The sequence below is a fragment of the Rhinopithecus bieti genome, unplaced genomic scaffold (assembly GCF_001698545.2).
Source record: "Rhinopithecus bieti isolate Rb0 unplaced genomic scaffold, ASM169854v2 scaffold_11933, whole genome shotgun sequence".
Taxonomy (NCBI): Eukaryota; Metazoa; Chordata; class Mammalia; order Primates; family Cercopithecidae; genus Rhinopithecus; species Rhinopithecus bieti.
This window is the reverse complement of record NW_016806995.1, coordinates 948,898-968,640: the sequence shown is the minus strand read 5'-3', so window position 1 is coordinate 968,640 and position 19,743 is coordinate 948,898. Positions and strand designations below refer to the sequence as shown.

General features: G+C 43.6%; 1 protein-coding gene across 7 annotated transcripts in view; it reads left to right on the top strand.

Moving 5' to 3' along the window:
* UBE3B (ubiquitin protein ligase E3B) overlaps nucleotides 1-19,743 on the top strand; it is a 64,997-nt gene that overhangs the window by 14,558 nt on the left and 30,696 nt on the right. For all 7 annotated transcript variants that reach the window (XR_001886960.1, XM_017879701.1, XM_017879700.1 and 4 more), the window contains exons 10-18: nucleotides 5,326-5,431; nucleotides 5,742-5,862; nucleotides 7,149-7,326; nucleotides 9,237-9,400; nucleotides 10,876-11,043; nucleotides 15,129-15,300; nucleotides 17,156-17,274; nucleotides 17,904-18,018; nucleotides 18,764-18,863. Coding sequence is in view for 6 of the 7 variants with exons in the window: in XM_017879701.1 (XP_017735190.1) it covers nucleotides 5,326-5,431; nucleotides 5,742-5,862; nucleotides 7,149-7,326; nucleotides 9,237-9,400; nucleotides 10,876-11,043; nucleotides 15,129-15,300; nucleotides 17,156-17,274; nucleotides 17,904-18,018; nucleotides 18,764-18,863 (1,243 nt within the window). In the remaining variant the exon portion in view is untranslated. The remainder of the gene's footprint in view (nucleotides 1-5,325; nucleotides 5,432-5,741; nucleotides 5,863-7,148; nucleotides 7,327-9,236; nucleotides 9,401-10,875; nucleotides 11,044-15,128; nucleotides 15,301-17,155; nucleotides 17,275-17,903; nucleotides 18,019-18,763; nucleotides 18,864-19,743) is intronic.

The window sequence follows — 19,743 nt, the reverse complement described above, 5'->3', positions numbered from 1 at the left end:
CATGGAATACCTCTGCCTTGTTTTTTGGATGCCGTTGATATCCCATGAAATCATTTTCCATGGAAAACCTATTTGAAAAATGATGGGCTAGAGCATGGGTTGGCCAAATTTTCTAGAAAGAGCTGGATGAATATTTTCAGCTCTATGGGCCATACAGCCTCTGTCACAACGACTCTGCCATTGCATCTTGAAAGCAGCCATAGATTGTACAGACACAAATGAGCATGACTGTGTTCCAGTAAAACTTTATTTACAGATATAGGCCATAGTTTATAAAACACCTGGTCTAGACTGTGCTTTCCGCTAACCACTAACCAGAGGGGGCTGTTTAAATTATTTAAACTAATATCCAAAATGTTATTTTTACATGTAATCAATGTTTTAAAATTATTTTAATTAAAATTAAATAACGTGTTACATTTTTCTCTTCATGCCAAGTCTTCAAAACTGGTATGTACTTAGAGCACGTCTGAATTTGGACCAGCCACATTTTTAAGTGCTCAGTAGCCACGTGTAGCCAGTGGCTACCACATTAGACCGCATGCTTCTAGAGGCTAGACCCTTACACAGAAGAACAGGATGTAACCAGTTATGCTATCATTAGTTACGGAAATAGAGCTAATTATCTAATAGACAATTGTGCCTTCATTTCATACTTTTAGAGAAGTTATGTGAGTTGTATTTAATGGGCCCTAATGTCTAGATACAAACAGGTTTTCCCAGAAGCCTAAGAAACAGATTCACTGCAACTGTCCCTACCCAAGTCACCTTGTGAGGCAGCTCATTCCAGCAGCATTGCCCGCTGTCCTCTGGCAGACACAGTGAAGGTTAGCACACTGAGGCCTGAACTCTCAAACTCAGGAGCAGCTCTGCCTCCCCCTCCACCTCCAGAGACACAAGCTCTAGGAGCACCTCACTTTTCTTTCCTGTCCAGCATCCCACCCCTGCCCCCCGGTGTGGTTGTAATTCACATGTAATTCACCAGCATGCTCACATCCAGTCATTCTACCACACTTAAATTCTCCTTTAAGAATATAACCAGCAGCCATCCTTGTAGTTTTTCTTCTCTGTATGTATTAGATTCCACTGAATCACTTGTTAAGGCCAGGCTACTCTAAAGCCTTTTTCCCAAATAGTACTTTTCCCCTCTGAATGTTTGTGTATAATTGAACACAATCAGGACCTTTTAAAATAAGATATCAGTGGTTTCATCATACAGGAATATAGTGAAAGTCTATAAAATCGTCAGTGGTATACCAAGACATGATCACTAAATCCTGAAATATGAATAGCTAACATTGATGGGCCACACGTTGTTCTAAAACTTTTACACGTTAACTGACTCCTCACCACATTCTCTTATCTCCATTTTATTTATTTATTTGTGAGACAGGGTTGCACTTTGCCATCAAGGGTGGAGTGCAGTGGCATGATCAGAGCTCACTGCAGCCTCAAACTCCTGGGCTCAAGCCATCCTCCCACCTCAGCCTCCCATGTAGCTAGGCTACAGGCACATGCCCAGCTAATTTTTTTATTTTTAAAATTTTTGTAGAGACGGGGTCTCACTATATTGCCCAGGCTGCTCTCAAACTCCTGGCCTCAAGTGATACTCACGCCTCAGCCTCTCAAAAAGTGCTGGGATTATAGGAGTGAGCCACCACACGTGGCTTTTCTCCATTTTATAGATGAGGAAGCTAAGGCCCAGAGAAGTTAAACCGTTTGCTCTTGGTCACACATCAGGAATGGCCAGGCCAGAAACTAAACCCAGGTTATTTAACTCCAGAGCTCATACTCTTTCTTCTTATTCTTTGTACTTGCCTCACATGTTGGACACATGTTTGTATTCTAAGAATAATATATTTTATTTTAGTAAATAGCACGTGGGAACCTTCCCAGACTTGCCCTGTTCCTCACACTGCCATGGCATTGATTATCTGGACCCCTAGTTTGCCCAGGCACCTAGTCATGTACCCACTAGCCCTGGCTTCTGTTTTTCCCCATATGCCTGCCCAGCTCCCTGGTTGTACTCTGAGCTCTCTGTTAGCAGGGACTGTGCGTCAGTCATACCTCTTTTGTTTATCCTCCCCACCCCCCCAACCATGTCTAGCCCTGTTAAACATTCGACTAAGCAGTCCACTTACAGACTTTGTCACCCAGGGGTACTTAAATGCAGCAGCTACAGGTGGGCTAAAGAAAGATTCTGTTGACCTCATGGTGGGAAAATCGGTAATAAGAAATTGAGGGAGATGTAGGAGTGTTTGCAGTGTCTGTGGTTTTTGAGTCTGGCCTCATGCAGACTCAAAAGATCACACCCCTCCAAACATTGAGGCAGCCCTGCAGTCCTATAATGCTTCCACTGATAGTCGCTCCCAGTCAGTCAGGCCAAGTTACTTAGGGATATGGCCCAGGATGGAATCCACAGGTTTCTGTGAGAACTGCCAGAGAATGCTACAGCCCTTTGTGCCCTTGAAACGATGCAGTCCCTTCCTTTCAAATGCGAAGTGACTGGTTGTAGTTTCAGCAGCATTCTTTGTGGTTTGCTTTTCTTCTGTTTAGGGAATTGTGTTATTCTGTTTTAAACTTCTTTCTAACATGCAGAAAATAACATGGTTCTCTTTTCGTGTGCCCCACTCAGATCAGAGAGGTTAGCTCGGTTGGTTAGCCTCATCTAGACAAGTGGTGAACATAGGTACTGATATTTTCAACATTTCAGCCTCATAAAATGTCCTTGTTCCCAAAATGGTACTCTTGAAAGTGAAAGTGTACAGTGTGAATTCTGAGAGCCTAAATACCACTGACACCTCTGCTCATTGTTATTGGAGCACGTTAGCAGAAGAAACCTTTTTTCCCTCTGTAAGTTGTTCTCTTACCTTTTTTTCTGCATGACCTCTGAGTGATTTTTTAAAGTAACTTTATTGAAGTCTAATTCACATCTCATACACTTTATTCATTTAAAGCATACCATTCCCTGGCGTTTAGTGTGTTCACAAAGTTGTGCAACCATCACCTGCTGAGACCAACTTGGTCGGGGAGACCCTAACCCAGCAGTGCTAGAGGAATTAAAGACACACAGAAATATAGAGGTGTGGAGTGGGAAATCAGGGATCTCGCAGCCTTCGGACCTGAGAGCCTTGAACAGAGATTTACCCACGTATTTATTGACAGCAAGCCAGTGATAAGCATTGTTTCTATAGATTATAGATTAACTAAAAGTATTCCTTACGGGGAAACAAAGGTATGGGCTGAAATAAAGGGATGAGTTGGGCTAGTTATCTACAGCAGGATCATGTCCTTAAGGCACAGATCGCTCATGCTATTGTTTGTGGTTTAAGAATGCCTTTAAGTGGTTTTCCCGCCCTGGGTGGGCCAGGTGTTCCTTGCCCTCATTCTGGTAAACCTACAGTCTTCCAGCGTGAGTGTCATGGCCATCACAAACATGTCACAGTGCTGCAGAGATTTTGTTTATGGCCAGTTTTGGGGCCAGTTTATGGCCAGATTTTGGGGGCTTATTCCCAACCATCACCACAATCTAATTCCATTAATATTTTATCACCCTGAAAAGAAACCTAATACCCATTAGCAGTCACTCCTTTTTCCCCTCTCCCCAGAACCCCTGGCAACAACTAATCTACTTTCTATCTCTTTGGATTTGCCTGTTCTGGACATCTCACATAAATGGAATCATGTAATATGTGGTCTTTGGCTACTGGCTTTTTTCACTTTGCATATTATAATAGGAGTTCATCCATGTTGTAGCATGGATTAGTACTTCATGCATTTTTATGGCCAAATAATATTCCATTATATGGATATACCACATTTGAGTTGTTTCTGCTTTTTGACTGTTATAAATGATACTGCTATGATCATTTATGTACAAGTTTTTGTGTAGACATATGTTTTCATTTCTCTTGGGCATATTTCTAGGAGTAGACTTACCTGGGTTATGTGGTAACTCCATGCTTAACCTTTTGAAGAATTGCCAAATTATTTTCCAAAACACCTGCACTATTTCACATTTCCAGCAGTAGTATGTGAGGGCTCCAGTTTCTCCACATCCTTGTCAACACTTGTTATCTGTCTTTTTTATTTAGCCACCCCAATGGGTGTACAGGGATGTCTCACTGTCGTTTTGATTTACAACTCCCTGTGATGTACTAGCTAGTGATGTTGAACATCTTTTCATGTATTTATTAACCATTTGTCTATCTTCCTTGGAGAAATGTATGTTTAGATCCTTCGTCCACTTTTTAATTGGATGTTTCATCTTTTATGAGAGTTGTGAGTTCTTTATGTGCTCTAGATACAAGTCCTTTTCAGAAAAGTGATCTGCAGCTGTTTCCTTCCATTCAATGGATTGTCTTTTCACTTTTTTGATAGTGTCTTTTGAATCACAAAAGTTTTAAACTTTGAAGAAGCACAACTTACCTATTTTTTTTCTTTTGACACTTGTGCTTTTAGTGTGATGTCTCAAATCGTTGCCTAACTTGAAATCTCAAAGCTGTGTTTTCTTCTAAGAATTTTATAGTTTTAGTTATGAAGCTGGCATTTAGGTCTGTGGCTCATTTCATTATTTTTTATGTATGGTGTGGGATAGGGATCATTATTTAATAGTATTTATCTTTTTTTGATTATGGAAGCAATACATACTTATTATAGAAAACCTAGATAAAGCAGAAAAACATAAAAAAGAAAAAAATTTCTCATGATTCTACAACCAGAGATACATTGTTGACTTTATCTGTCACCTCAATCTTTTAAAAATGTATCTATATTTGTGTTTATATTTCAAAACATTATATATGCTTATATATAGTATATATACTATATGTATACTATGTATGTATATATTGTGTGTCTATAGTGCATATATACTTTTAAATACACTGCTTAACTGAAGTATGAGTTATTAGTGAGTTGTCACAGAGTGAACACACCTGGGTAAGCACCACCCAATAGAGAAATCGATTATACCAGCACTCAAAACCCCCTTTTTTCCCTCCCTCCCCATCATAGACTCCTTCCTCTTCCATGTATGTAGTTTTTCATCCTACCTTTTTTTAAAGTTGATTATAGCATGAGCATTCTCTCATGTCAGTAAAATTTCAAAACTGGTTTTTCATAGCTGCACAGTCTGGCATCAGCAACTGTACCATCACTGACTTGCCCATTTCCCTAGTGTGTGTCCCCAGTTTCAGCCTTCAGTTTTCTCAGAAATCCCATGCAGAATAATTTCTAGGTATTTGAGCACGTTGGTGGGGTTGTGCTTTTGTTCTGGATGCACACGGAGACCCTGTCTGAATGAGCGGATCTGTCTGTGTCTAGCCCTGTGATTGCTGCACAGTTCTCAGACAATCTGATTCGGCCATTCCTCATCCACATCATGTCTGTGCCTGCTCTGGTGACTCATCTCAGCACAGTGACCCCTGAGGTAAGCAGGCTCTGTGAGTTCCCCGCGAAAACCCAATTGTGTTTTTGCTTTTCTTCTTAGACATCAGAAAGTAAAATGGCTTCTCTGCTTATTTCCACACCTCCCTTTAATTGTTCTTTGGGACCAGTGGCCATGATAGACACACTTGTGTCAGTAGCCCAAAGAAGTGGGTTCTCATCTGTCCATTTTCTTCTTGGTGTTTACTAGCACATCCTGCATAACCAGGGGTGATCTGCAAGTGATCAGGTTCACTCTCTACAGGAAACTGTTCCTGGCAGTTTCTGATTTAACGGTCTGCCGTTGTTTGCAGCGCCTCACTGTTTTAGAATCCCATGACATGCTTCGTAAATTCATCATGTTTTTAAGAGACGAAGATCGATGCCGTGATGTATGTGAAAGTTTAGAAGGATGCCATACGCTTTGTCTAATGAGTGAGTATCCGTGGCTGGAACTTGACTGTATCCTGGCCATCAGGGAAAGCCCAAGTGTTTTGCCTGTCACTATTCTAGAGATTTGGTTGTTTTTTGTAACAGTTGGAAGTGCTTACAATAAAAAACACATATTTAGATAGATAGTTAAAATAGACATGTAAATTAAAATCACATGGAAAATATACTGGCCTGGTAAACTAGTTAAGTGACTATTAATGAACATTAGATGTCAGCCTTTAGCTTCCTGGCAGTCAAGGAAAAAGTGGAAATGCGGTGAATTGCCTGGATAATTCTCATCTCAAGGGAGAAGGGAGGGAGTAGTTAGGTGGGGCTTATATCAGAGCAACGCCTGCATTACCTGTTTTATAGTGTTTTCATTGTAGATGGAAGAAAGGATTTGTTAATAGAAGCATTTGAGGCAGAGGCACAAAATTCTCCTTGCCTAAATTTATTTTAGATAGGAAAAGCTGTTTTTTGTTTTGTTTTGTTTTGTTTGAAGACAGGGTCTCACTCTGTCACGCAGGCTGGAGTGCAGTGGCACAGTCATGGCTCACTGCATCCTAGACTTCCCAGGCTTAGGTGATGTCCCACCTCAGCCTCCTGAGTAGCTGGGACTACAAGCGCACACTACCATGACCGACTAATTTTTGTATTTTTAGTGGAGACAGGGTTTTTCACCACGTTGCCCAGACTAGTCTCAAACTCCTGGGCTTGAGCAATCCACACGCCTCAGCCTGTGGGATTACAGACTTGAGAGAAAAACTTCCCTGGGGCCAAATTTCATGAGGAGTTTATGGTGGCGAGTGTTCACTTGAGTGATGTTGACTAACTGGTGAATGTTGAATAACAGCGACTTCCCAGGACATTCAGATATTCTTCAAAGGTCATTTCTTATGTTGACCCTTGATTTTTAAGCATTAATATAATATTAAAATGTAATACTAACTAAATATCATTTACCTCTGTGTGCCTGACATTTTACCTGCTACTTCATCCTCATATGGACAGTAGGGATCATCATTCCCATCTTACAAATGAAGAAACAAGTTTGAGACATGGGTTGACAGCCACGGCGCACCTTGTCTGTGGCAAAACCAGGATTTGAAGTCAGCTCGGCTTGTTTCTTACCTTTGCACCACATAGCAGCCTCCAGCACTGACAGGTGCCCCTTATGTGGAAATGTCTTCCTGCACATGGGATGTGGCCGCCTGAGCCACAGACAGGAAGCAGGGCCGGGAGGCACCAAAGTGTTTGGGCCCATCACACTCAGCCTTCTCTCTCTCTAGGCAACCTCCTACACTTGGGCTCCCTCAGCCCCAAAGTGTTAGAGGAGGAGACAGATGGGTTCGTGAGTTTGCTCACCCAGATGCTGTGCTACTGTCAGAAGTACGTGTCCCAGAAGAAGTCTAACCTGACCCACTGGCATCCTGTCCTTGGCTGGTTCTCCCAATCTGTGGATTATGGGTGAGTCCCAGATGCAAATCACTGTCTTTCCTGCCTCTCTCCCACCATCTTCTTCTTTCTTTGTTTCTTCCAGCTTGTGGTGTTTTGTTTCTTATTACAAAAATAATACGTATTCATTATATATTAATAAATTGTGAATAAGAACAAAAGAGGATAAAAACCAGACCATTATCCTGTAAACCAAAGATAACTTGAGTGGACATCTTGTCAGTTTTCCTATCTAGAAATACTGATCGTCTTTTACAAAATTGAAATCATACTATTTTGTGTTTTGTTCCTTCCATTCAGTTATGGACCTTATCTATGTTTTTTCTTCTTCACTGTCACTTTTATTGATTGACTAGACTGCCATGTTTTGGAGGTGCTAAAACAAGACAAATGATTCAAAGGGAATAGACATCACCCAAAATCCTTTTCAAGAGGTGGAATATAAATTTTTAAAAGTTTAATTATGAACTTAAAAACACGAGAAACACTAGACTAGAAGAAGGGAGATCAAGTAAGGCGCAGCTTCACGAATTTGAAACATCTACCTGAGCTGAGATAAAGTGGTTTCTGGAGAGAAACCAGCTCTGCTGCCCACCTGTTTTCTTGTTCACGTATCTGCTCAAGGCATGGGGTGCCTGGCAGCAGAAAACTAAAGGCCAGGGGAGGAAATCCCCAAATTTGCTCTTTTTTGTAACTGAGTGACATCCCTGGGTCCTATCTAGTTAAAAAAGACTCATTGCTAGGGAACAGCCTGCGGCAGCGTGACACCCCAGCCTGAAGAGGATGGGGTGGAGGTGCTGAGAGTCAGGAGGCTGTGGGAGGTAAGCGAAGCAGAGCAGCACCTTCGCAGGCAGCCTGCTCTCTGCTCCACTTCCTCTTCTTGGAGGGACTTGGACGACTTGCTTTGCCTCGCTTTCCTCATCTGAAACCTGGGGATAATTTTCACCGTCCCTTTGATAGGGCTTTCTAGAAGGATTGAATGAGATAATGCATGTAAATCACCTACCAGCAGGCCTGGCCGTGCTCAGGGTTGGTGGCTATTAACAATATAATGATCGGCCGGGCGCGGTGGCTCAAGCCTGTAATCCTAACACTTTGGGAGGCCGAGACGGGCGGATCACGAGGTCAGGAGATCGAGACCATCCTGGCTAACACGGTGAAACCCCGTCTCTACTAAAAAAAAATACAAAAAATTAGCCGGGCGAGGTGGCAGGCACCTATAGTCCCAGGTACTCGGGAGGCTGAGGCAGGAGAATGGTGTGAACCTGGGAGGCGGAGCTTGCAGTGAGCTGAGATCCGGCCACTGCACTCCAGCCTGGGCGACAGAGCGAGACTCCGTCTCAGAAAAAAAAAAAAAAAAAAAAAAAAAAAAAAAAAACAATATGATGATCAATGTGGGAACCAGTAGGGAGGGGTGTCACCTCATCTTCTTGAGCAGGAAGGTGACAGCAGATTCCAGGAATTTGAGGGATGCTGAGTGCAGTGTGGAGTCAGGCAGGGAGCCCCTGGAAGGCATGGAAACACTGAGGAGGCTGCTAAGTCATCTCGATTTGGCCCCCCACCACCTGCAGGCCAGCTGTGAGGAGGGAGGCCGTGCAGTGAGTACAAGATTGTTTTTGTCACCTGGGTGGTAGCAAGTGTCTTCAAGAAGAGTGTGACTCATGGAGCCTGGGGACCTGGGGAAAGCAGACAAGACGAAGAGTCAATGCCCTTGACATACCAGACCCTCAGCAATGATTTGTTAGTTTCACTTTTTATTTTTGTAATCTTCTTTGCCATGTTGAGTGCCAGGTCCTAGCTCCAGCTCCCAGAGGAAAGCTGTTAGGAGCTGTGTGGGCTGGCCCTGCATCAGGTGGAACCTGAAATGAAATGCCCTGCATCAGGTGGAACTGACAGACCAGGTCTCCTCTGCTCTCTCCTAGCCTTAATGAGTCAATGCACTTGATCACCAAACAGCTGCAGTTCCTGTGGGGGGTGCCTCTGATCCGGATCTTCTTCTGTGACATCCTGAGTAAGAAGCTGCTAGAGAGCCAGGAGCCAGCCCACGCGCAGCCAGCATCCCCCCAGAATGTTCTCCCAGTGAAGAGTGAGTGGTGGGAGCAGGCCCGACCCTGTCGCTCCGCTTGGCTAAAGTGTAGCTCCTGTTTCTTCCTGTGTGGATGTTCCACTGTGTTTGTGGGATGTTCTAACTTTGTTTTTGTTGTTGTTGTTCTTGTTGTTAGAGACAGAGTCTCACTGTATCACCCAGGCTGCAGTGCAGTGGCACAATCATAGCTCACTACAGCATCTAACTCCTAGGCTCAGGTGATCCTCCCACATCAGCCTCCCAAGTATAATAGCTGGGACTAAAGGCGTGTACTGCCATGCCTGGCTAATTTTTTTTTTTTTCTTTTGTAGAGATGGGGGCCTTACCTTGTTGCCCAGGTTTGTTTCCAATTCCTGACCTCAAGCAATCCGCCCACCTCAGCCTCCCAAAGTGCTGGGATGACATACATGAGCCATCACACCTGGCTTCTAGCTTGTTCCACAACAATTTTGAGGCTTGTTAAGTCACTAAGTTCATATATAGCAAAACAAAAAATACATAGGAATAGAAAACAAGGATTGGGGAAATAGAAATAGGTGAACACAATCAAGATTGGGTCATAAAAGCATATCCACACACATATGTTCCATTAGGGCCACTGTGGCTACCTGTGAACTTCAGTTTGGTGGTGAACGAACATGAAATGTTTCAGAAACCAATATGAAAAGGGATCTGTGGATGCTTTCTTCTAATTTCTTAGAAGTAGAGCTTTTCTGAGTTCTTAAGAAAATTAATCTCCCATGTGGGACTCCTTATAAAGGAGCCACTCACTGAACCACAGGCGGGGCTAGCACTTCAGTGGCTTTCCTGTCGCAGGGTCAGTAATGGGTTCCATGGGAAGGTTCTTGTTGCACACTCATAAAAAGTTATGGAAAGGCCACTAACGCATAATTTGACAGAGTTACCTGCCTGTGGTGGGTTTTCAGGTTCAGGGTGTCTGTTCTTCTGCTCCTCAGTGTGTTGCAAAACTCTGTCTCATAGCTAGCAGTAAGCATGGACTCAGCAAATGTAACTCCAGCAGGATATCAATGGGAAGATTGAAAACAAAGGTAGAATATCATTCAAAACCAGGTGTCAGAACTAGAGGTGGTCATGCCTTACTTCCCTCTAAAGGCACAGAAAATAGAGATGTAGCCAGGGCCCCTCTTCCCCTAATATAGTCCTCTGAATTTTTACCATTGTGGGTTTTGAAATTTGGTGATTTCCAGTGTAAGAATCCTATGTAAGATCTGAATATGCCTAGCTTATTCTGAGAAATTTTTGGATATTCAGAAGAGATCTTTGGATTACACCTAAAAACCTGTTGTTAATGTTTTTCTAATTTATCCCAAAGAAATGCCTTAAATTGAGTGAGTTGCCCCACTGTCTGGCCTGGCGGTGTGTTTAGAGCTTTATTGAAATGCTCTTCCTTTTCCAGGGTGGGATTTGGCAGCTGGCTGAGCTGCTGCTCACATGTCTTCTTTTCTGCATGCCAGGTCTCCTAAAGCGTGCTTTTCAAAAATCGGCATCAGTCCGGAATATTCTCAGGCCTGTTGGGGGTAAACGGGTCGACTCTGCAGAAGTCCAAAAGGTTTGCAACATCTGTGTCCTCTACCAGACCTCGCTGACAACTCTCACACAGATCCGGCTGCAGATACTCACAGGTTCGCAGTCCCCAAGGCATATTCTACACCTCTCACATTTGGCAGTTCGTCTTAGCAAAAGTTGATGTTTTTTTCTGGCTTTTTTGACTCAGAAAATAGATTCTGAAGGAGGGTGTTTTTTGAGCTGTTCCTCTTAGAAATTGATCCACCTCAGTTAAATTGCTCATGCTAACCTCAGTCATAAGCACTTCCATCTCATTCCTGTTTTGTGACTCTTAATTATGAAGTACAATTTACTTTTAAAAGTTTTATGTTTTCTGAGTAAAAAAACAAAAGGATACAGTTGTAAAAAAAAAAAAAAAAAACTACTTTTAATTCCATAATCCAAAACAATCAACTGTGCCTGAGTGTACTGCACATATAAAATAAATATATTTAAATTGAAATATATGGCGATATCCTTTCCTTTCCAGTAATCATTTTACCATGTCACAAATTCTTTGAAAACCTTATCTTTATTGGCTGCATAGTATCTCATCACGTGGATATGCCCAGCATTTGCCTTTTTAGCTTAACATGGAGGAGAGTCCCCTCTGAGCACAGAACTGGGCAACACGGGCTTTTAGGTTGCAGCACAGTTGTTATGAATTGGTCTTACAAGTACAAAAGGCCTTTGTAAACTGTGAAAGCCTTTTGTTACATGAAGGATTAAGAACTTCTCTGCTGCATTTTACATTTTTTAGCATCATAAATCACTGCTTCTCTTTCACACTTATCCATTCTTCAAATATTTATTGAGCGCCCCTGTGTGCCAGGCACTGAGGATACAGAGGTGAACGAGACAGCCAAGTTCTTCGTTCTCAAGGGGATTGTATTCAAGTAGTGGGGAGACCAAAAATAAGCAAGTAAAAAGTAGGTCTCATATAACAATGGGCACTGTGAAAATGAAAATGCTGAGAGACGATGTTGGCTTGGGCTGCAGCAGGATTTCTCAGCCTCAGCATTACGGACATCTTGGGCTGGACCATTCTTTGTCGTGAGGGGCTGTCTTTTGTGTTTTGGGATGTTTAGCAGCCCTGGTCCCTACTCATAGATGCCAGTGGCACCTTCCCAACCAGCTGTGACAGCCAAACATATCTTCACATTTGGCATTCAGCCAGATGCCTCCTGGGAAGCAAAGTCATTCCTGATTGAAAGCCATTGGCCTAGTGTAGTAGCAATGGAGATTAAGACAGGAGGATTTAGATTTGTTTTAGAGGTAGAAGATAGGGATCTTACTGGTAGCTTGGATTTGGGAGCGTGAGGACCAAGGGGTTTAAAGAAGATACCAGGTTGTTGGCCCAACCACCTGTGTGGATAGTAGCACTATTTGCTGAGCTGGGGAAGACCAGGGGGTAGGGCCTGTGGGGAGTCTGTTGTGTTGTGGCTGTGACGAGGGAAAGGGGCCTGCCAGGCATGCTGGCAGAGGTGACACTCTGGGAGCATCAGCTGAGAGATGGAGTGTAATGCCATGGGCTTTCAGCCTAGGGCAGATTTCCCAAAGATGAGCAGAGGGAGCAGAGAAGGGGCAAGACCATACCTGGGGCACCCCAGCACCTGAGGGTTTGGGCAGCATCTTGAGTGAGAGGAGTTTGGGGTTATGGCTTGTGTCCAGCTTTTTAAATGAGCTCACATTGAAGCTCTTTCCCAAGTGAGAGAATCCAAATACAGGTTTTTTAGTCAACTTGAAAATATACACTTTAAGGATGAAGATAAACTAAAGTGTATGTTTGATATTCAGTCTATTTAGCAACTAAGATTATAGAAAATAACACTTGTTTTTAAAATACTGTTGTTTTTCTGCTGACAACTTAGGAAGTGTCTGTGCTCCTCACACGCATCTGACAGCACTGGCGCCACTGCTGGTCTGTCTGCCATTGCTCTGCCAGGGCCACTGTCTCCATCTCTGTCTAAATGGCTTGATATGCAGCCCTTGTTGAATCAGTGTGTGATGCTATGAGTATTCTAGTCTGCACTACGTGAGTCCTTTATACAGAACTCGAGGACACTTGCTTTTCTTCTTTTATCCTATAGGAGTATAGTTGTGATCTCCACAGTGTAACTGTTTCCTCTGTTTCTATTTTAACCTGTTTTTGAATTGTGAGATTTCCACATTCTTGAGTATGTTTGATATAACATGGACAGTTGAAAGACTAGTTATGAGTGGGGCATCTATGTAATCATCAACAGATCAAGAAAGTCTTGCTTCTAAAGGCTTCTTTATAACCACATCCTCGTACCCTTGAAAATGTGAGGTCTAAGCTCTAGGCATAATCACTAAATTGGTACAATTCTTGGCCTCCTTTAGAATTCCTTCAGTTCACCCTCTAAGCATCCTTCAGTAGCACTGGTAGAGTTCCCCCAAATCCCACTGCTGGCTAATATACTTTCCCCAAACAGTTCTGTATTGAAAACTAAATAATTCAGAGAGTACCCTATAAGATGAAAGGTATAAGGGCTCAAATACAAGGTGACTGTGCTTTTCTGAGAAACACACCTTACTGTATATTCAGTGATACATGGCATTTCAGATCCAGCCGTTCTAAGTCAATAGCTGCGTTATTAGATGTAAACTATATCAGTGATGTGGCCTGTGTGTCTGATGCCTTGTAGCCATGAGGAAACAAACTTAGAATGTCCTCTGTGTCCCCTTTTGCTTCCTCAGGGTTCCATTTTTGTAATTTCAGAGCATCCTACCACAGTCATTGACTGCATTTCCACTTGTAACATAAGTAGAATAATAGAGGTAGATGGGGGGAAGCTTTGCCAAAGGTGGTGAGCCTGCAAGATGGTTTAAGGCAGGGGTCAGCAGACTACTGTGGGGGGGCCAAATCCAGCCCACTACTTGTTTTTGTCAATGAATTTTTACTAGAACAGAGCCAAATGTTTCTTTCTGTCTTTTTTTTTTTTTTGGAGACGGAGTTTCACTCTTGTCACCCAGGCTAGAGTGCAATGGCGTGATCTCGGCTCACTGCAACCTCTGCCTCCCAGGTTCAAGCAATTCTCCTGCCTCAGCCTCTTGAGTAGCTGGGATTACAGGTGCTGGCCACCATGCCCAGCTGATTTTTGTATTTTTTAGGAGAGACAGGGTTTCACCATGTTAGCCAGGTTGGTCTCAAACTCCTGACCTCAGGTGATCCACTCACCTTGGCCTCCCAAAGTGCTGGGATTACAGGCGTGAGCCACCGCACCGGGCTGCCAAATCTGTTTCTTTACACATTGTCTGTGGCCGCTTTTGTGCTGTATTGGTAGCACTGAGTAGTTTTAACAGTGTTAGACTAAATTTGGCCTGAGGATGCTTCCATATTTGGAGTCCTTAGATAAGGAACTGCAGCCTAACTTAGTGTGTAAACTGACTAGAAGTCTAACTTAGGAGTATTCAGTATTTTTGTAACAAATAGCTGCCAATCACAGCAGCCTAGCTTCAGTCAATCACAGGTGGCCATCTGATCAGACCACATTCAAATAAGGCAAAGCCGAGGTGTAACCAATCAAATTGTCTCTGTACCTCACTTCAGTTTTGCCCCTAAATGTTGCCTGCCCAGAATGCGGACTGGAGCTGTCTGAACGTCTTCTGGTTCTGAGGGCTGCCTGATGGATGAATTGTTTTTTGCTCAAACTTGGCTAGATTTAATTTAACAGCAGAGACCTTGTGGCCCACAGTGCCTAAAAATATTTACTCTTTGGCTGTTTCCTGAAACAAATTGCTGATCCCTGATTTAAAGCATAATGCTAAGTCAGACCTGAGTTCTATTCTTGGCTCTGACATATAGGCTGTGTGATTTGGGGCCAATTATTTAACCTCTCTGTGCTTCAGTTTCCTCCTGTATAAGATGGGGATAACGCTGGGCCTCAGAAAGTGGAAAGCAAACAATACATACAGAGTGCTTAGAATGGTGCCTGGCACGTAGTCAGCACCCACTAACTATTGGCTCTTATTGTTATTCTCATGGTGATAATGCTTTTCTCCACAATCCCACCTTCTTCTCACGTGCATTAAATGCTCATAAATAGGTTTAAGTGTTTTGTTTTCCCACTGGATAGGAGAAATAACAGACCAGGTGGAGTCTCCACCTGAAGCTTAGGTTTCTCTGTCTTTTTTCCAGGTCTCACTTACCTTGATGACCTGCTGCCCAAACTGTGGGCATTTATCTGTGAGCTTGGGCCCCACGGAGGGTTAAAGCTCTTCTTGGAATGCCTGAACAACGACACTGAAGAGTCCAAGCAACTCTTGGCCATGCTGATGCTGTTCTGTGACTGTTCGCGGCACCTCATCACGTAGGTTGACTGCTGTGGTACTGAATTTTTTCCTAGAATATGGAGAGACCAAAATACAGTGTCAGTAAGGAAGTCATTGCTAATGTGATTACTGCAAACATTTGGACCTGTGTGGCAGGGCATTGTAAGAACTGGCCATTTACCAAGTGAGCAGCATGCAGTAAAAGTTCAGCAGTTGTTAGGGTGGGTCCCTGGGAGTTAAAAGTTCCCATCTTTTCAAGGAAGCTGATCGGTACTACTGACTGTGGCTTGGGGTCTCCTGGAGATGGGTTTAGATCATGGCTCAGCGATTTATTCACTGTGCTAGCTAGATTCCTGAAAAATTCCAAAGTCAAAGAGCCAGGGTGCAGATCCTTGCTGAGCAGATCTCAGGACACCCTGGGCAAGGGATCAAGGATGCAATGTCTCTGAGACTCAGTTGACTCATCTGTAAATGGGAATAACAATAGCATGTACCTTTTAGGCACATGGTAGGGATTAAAAGAGATAATTATTGGAAAGTGCTTATCACAGTCCCTTGCACATAGGATGAGTTCAATACTTGTTGGCTCTTATTATTATCAAGCCAACCTTGAGCAAGTTTCTTAACCTCTTTGAGTCTCCATTTCCTTATTAGAATGGAGAGAATATTACTGGTTCAATAGAGGGTAAGTGAAAAAAAAGAGCATCAAATACTTAGTGCAGTGCCTGGCACAGAGTGGGAAATTAACAAACATTAGTCCCATTTAGTTCCTTTGGTTTTTAAGCTTATGCGTCTCCTTGTGTGTTTGGTATTCTTTTCATTCCACCTTTTCCCAAAAGGTTGGTGAAGAATTATAAGGTAGAATGTACCTCAGGCAGTTATGTTCAGGCTGGAAGACATTAGCAGGAGAGGATCAGGGACATGTAGGTGGCAGATTAGGTGAGGATCATGGAGGAACTCACTGAGCAGTTGGAGGCAAGAGCAGGGGTCTAGCTGCTGGTGAAGACATCCTTAATCACTGGGTAAGGGGTAAGCCAAGAGTGAATCTTATTCTAGTGTATGGAGCAGTGTTAGGAAATGTTCAGATAGAGCTGTCTTAAACGGCTCGTCTTCATATGTTCTTTCAAACATTCATTTACTCACAAATGCTTACTAAATGCCTACTAAGTATCAGTAGTATGTGTCTTAGATATTGAATAAGATTCTACAGCTTTCCTCAGTAAGCATCAACTCTCGGTCAACGTTCCTTGATATGCAGACGTGAATGAGGAAGGCGTGAATTGAGGTGTGAATTAAGAAAGTGTCACAGTCAGATTCTTGTGAATAAGAAAAATATAGAGTACAGATTTTTTCTTAGTTGTATTTTTAAACTTTTTACTATGGTCGATTTCAAATTAATAGAAAGTAGAAAGGATGATATAATGAACTCTCCTGTGCCCATTAGCAGCTTTAGCAGTACCAACTCACAGCCAGTTTTGCTTCATCCAAATGCCCACCTGCTCTTCTCTCCCACATTATTTTGAAGCAAATCCTAGACATCATATCATTTTTTTTCTTTTTCTTTTTCTTTTATTTTACTTTAAGTTCTGGGATACATGTGCTGAAAGTGCAGGTTTGTTACACAGGTATACATGTGCTGTGGTGGTTTGCTGCACCTATCACCCCGTCATCTAGGTTTAAAGCTCCACATGCATTAGGTATTTGTCCTAAGGCTCTCCCTCCCCTTTCCCCCGATGACATCATATCGTTTTATCTGTAGATTTTACAGTAAGTATCTGTACAAGATAAAGCTTATTTCTCAACCTTGTTTATTTTGTTTATTAAGCAGTACAGATTTTTTTCTCTTCGCCTTTTTTCAGTGTGGAATTCTGGGTAATTTTCTCTCTGATTTAGAATCCTTGATGACATTGAAGTTTATGAAGAACAGATTTCATTCAAACTGGAAGAGCTGGTCACCATCTCCTCTTTTCTGAATTCCTTTGTGTTTAAGATGATCTGGGATGGAATCGTAGGTAAGATAAAAGGTGTCTGCTGTTGTTTGGTTGATGCTGCACCCAGGGAGGCCAAAGAGTCTATAGCATCAACTGATTCTTAGCTTTACTGTCTATCCAAGTTAATAAAAGGTGCACTTATATTCCCATAATTGGAAATTTTCTTTCTTCCCTATCTGTGACCTCTTAAGATAGTGGTGTGGTTATATAAGTCTTGCTCTCCCAGGCTCCCTTCAGGATTTGCATGTATGTGTCAAGGATTATTAATGATGATTAATTTTGCCCTGAATCTCCTGTTGATTCTTCCGTTTGATTTCCATGAAGATAAAACATGTGCCAGTGCACACTTGAGATGAGAGTCCACCTCCCAAAGTGTCTCCAATTGTTCAGGACAAAGCTCCTTAGATTAAAAAGGCCCTTCAGATGACACACTTGTGGGAGGCAGCATGAGTGATTTTGTCTAAGAGGCACTCAGGCCCTGCAGACACTTAGCACGTACCCAGGGTGCCTTTTAATTCCTTCGGGTCCACATATAATTCGGAGCGAGGGAGATCAAGGACTTAATGACAACTGCAGAAGACAAGAGCTATCCTCCCCCTGCTCTCTGGCTCTGACTCCTCCTCTGACTTTCCTGTTTGTTTGTCCCACAGAGAACGCCAAGGGCGAGACCTTGGAGCTGTTCCAGTCTGTCCACGGGTGGCTGATGGTGCTGTATGAGCGGGACTGCCGGCGGCGCTTCGCCCCCGAGGACCACTGGCTGCGAAAGTGAGCTCCAGGGGTGAGGAGGGCTCCATGGAAGCCAGCCTGCTCCGGCACACTGCCCGAGCACTCAGCACTCTTGTTCTAGGGCAGAGAGGACTTTTTCCCTCTGCTTCATTTTGTCTGTTCATTTGTGTAAAGAGAGCTGCTGTCCCTATGAAGCACCTGTCAGGACACTTCTGTTAAGAGATGTTTACACCAAATATGATTAGAGTTAGTTAATGGCGACAGAGCCAGATTATATTTAGCATACATTTCTCATCCAAACTAGGAAGAGGTCTTTTAGCTGAGCTGAGCAACGGAGCATGAGAAGTAAAAGGCAGTTTTTATTAGCAGAATTACTAGGGTAAAAACTGCTTTTAGGTTTTTTGGAGGGTAATGGGGTGGGGAAAATCCTCCTATCACAACTGAACATAGGTGCATATCCACATTGTTATTAAGGAGCTCAAACTTTATGGCAACTGCCGAAGCTGTGGCACTAGAGCAGGGACTGGCAAACTTTTTCTGTAAAGGGCCAGATGCCTTTAGGCTTTGTGGACCAGATAGTCTCTGTTGTAGCTACTCAACTCTGCTCTTGCAGCACAAAAGCTGCCATAGGCTATACATGTATGAATGAGTGTGGTCCTGTTCCCATCAGACTCTTGAAACAGGCAGCAGGCTGCATGTGGCCCACATGGTGTCGCTTCCCAGCCTCGCACTAGAGGATGATTTCTTCTTTTAATTCTCCCAAACCCATGTCTTTCTTCTCAAGGGATCTCAAACCTAGCGTGCTCTTCCAAGAACTCGACAGGGACAGAAAACGGGCACAGTTGATCCTGCAGTACATCCCACATGTCATTCCTCACAAAAACGTGAGTTGCACTCAGAGCTGGGCCCCAGTGTGTCTTTCTGTTCCCTCACGTGGTTCCTGCCTTTCCATCCTTGCTATAGCCATTGGAGGTGACTAAGTAGAATCATTCATTCAGCACAAGGAAACGGTGGTTGCTGGTACTCTGTGGTGGGGTTACACCAAGTGCTGGGGTACACAGCTGGAGAAGACAGAGTGAACTGGCGATTCTGGTGGAGTGGCAGCCCAGGTGCGGGACCTGACCAGCTGGAGGGAGGGGATTGGGTCAGGAAAGGGTCCCACAGGCAAAAGTGGACAGCGTTGAAAGACTGAGTGGGTTGAAAGGCTGAGTGAGAGAGGATGAGGTGCTGTTGGAGAGCCAAATGTGCAGTGTGGCTGGAGAGAATAGAAAGGATGGGGTCAAGAGAGGAAGCCGAGGAGGGTAGTAGGAGCTAGAGCAAGAGGACCTTAGAAACTGAGGCTGGAGGCTGGGCGCGGTGGCTCAAGCCTGTAATCCCAGCACTTTGGGAGGCCGAGACGGGCGGATCACGAGGTCAGGAGATCGAGACCATCCTGGCTAATACGGTGAAACCCTGTCTCTACTTAAAAATACAAAAAACTAGCCGGGCGACGAGGCGGGCGCCTGTAGTCCCATCTACTCGGGAGGCTGAGGCAGGAGAATGGCGTAAACCCGGGAGGCAGAGCTTGCAGTGAGCTGAGATCTGGCCACTGCACTCCAGCCTGGGCGACAGAGTGAGACTCCATCTCAAAAAAAAAAAAAGAGGGGCCGGGCACAGTGGCTCAAGCCTGTAATCCCAGCACTTTGGGAGGCCGAGACGGGCGGATCACGAGGTCAGGAGATCGAGACCATCCTGGCTAATACGGTGAAACCCCGTCTCTACAAA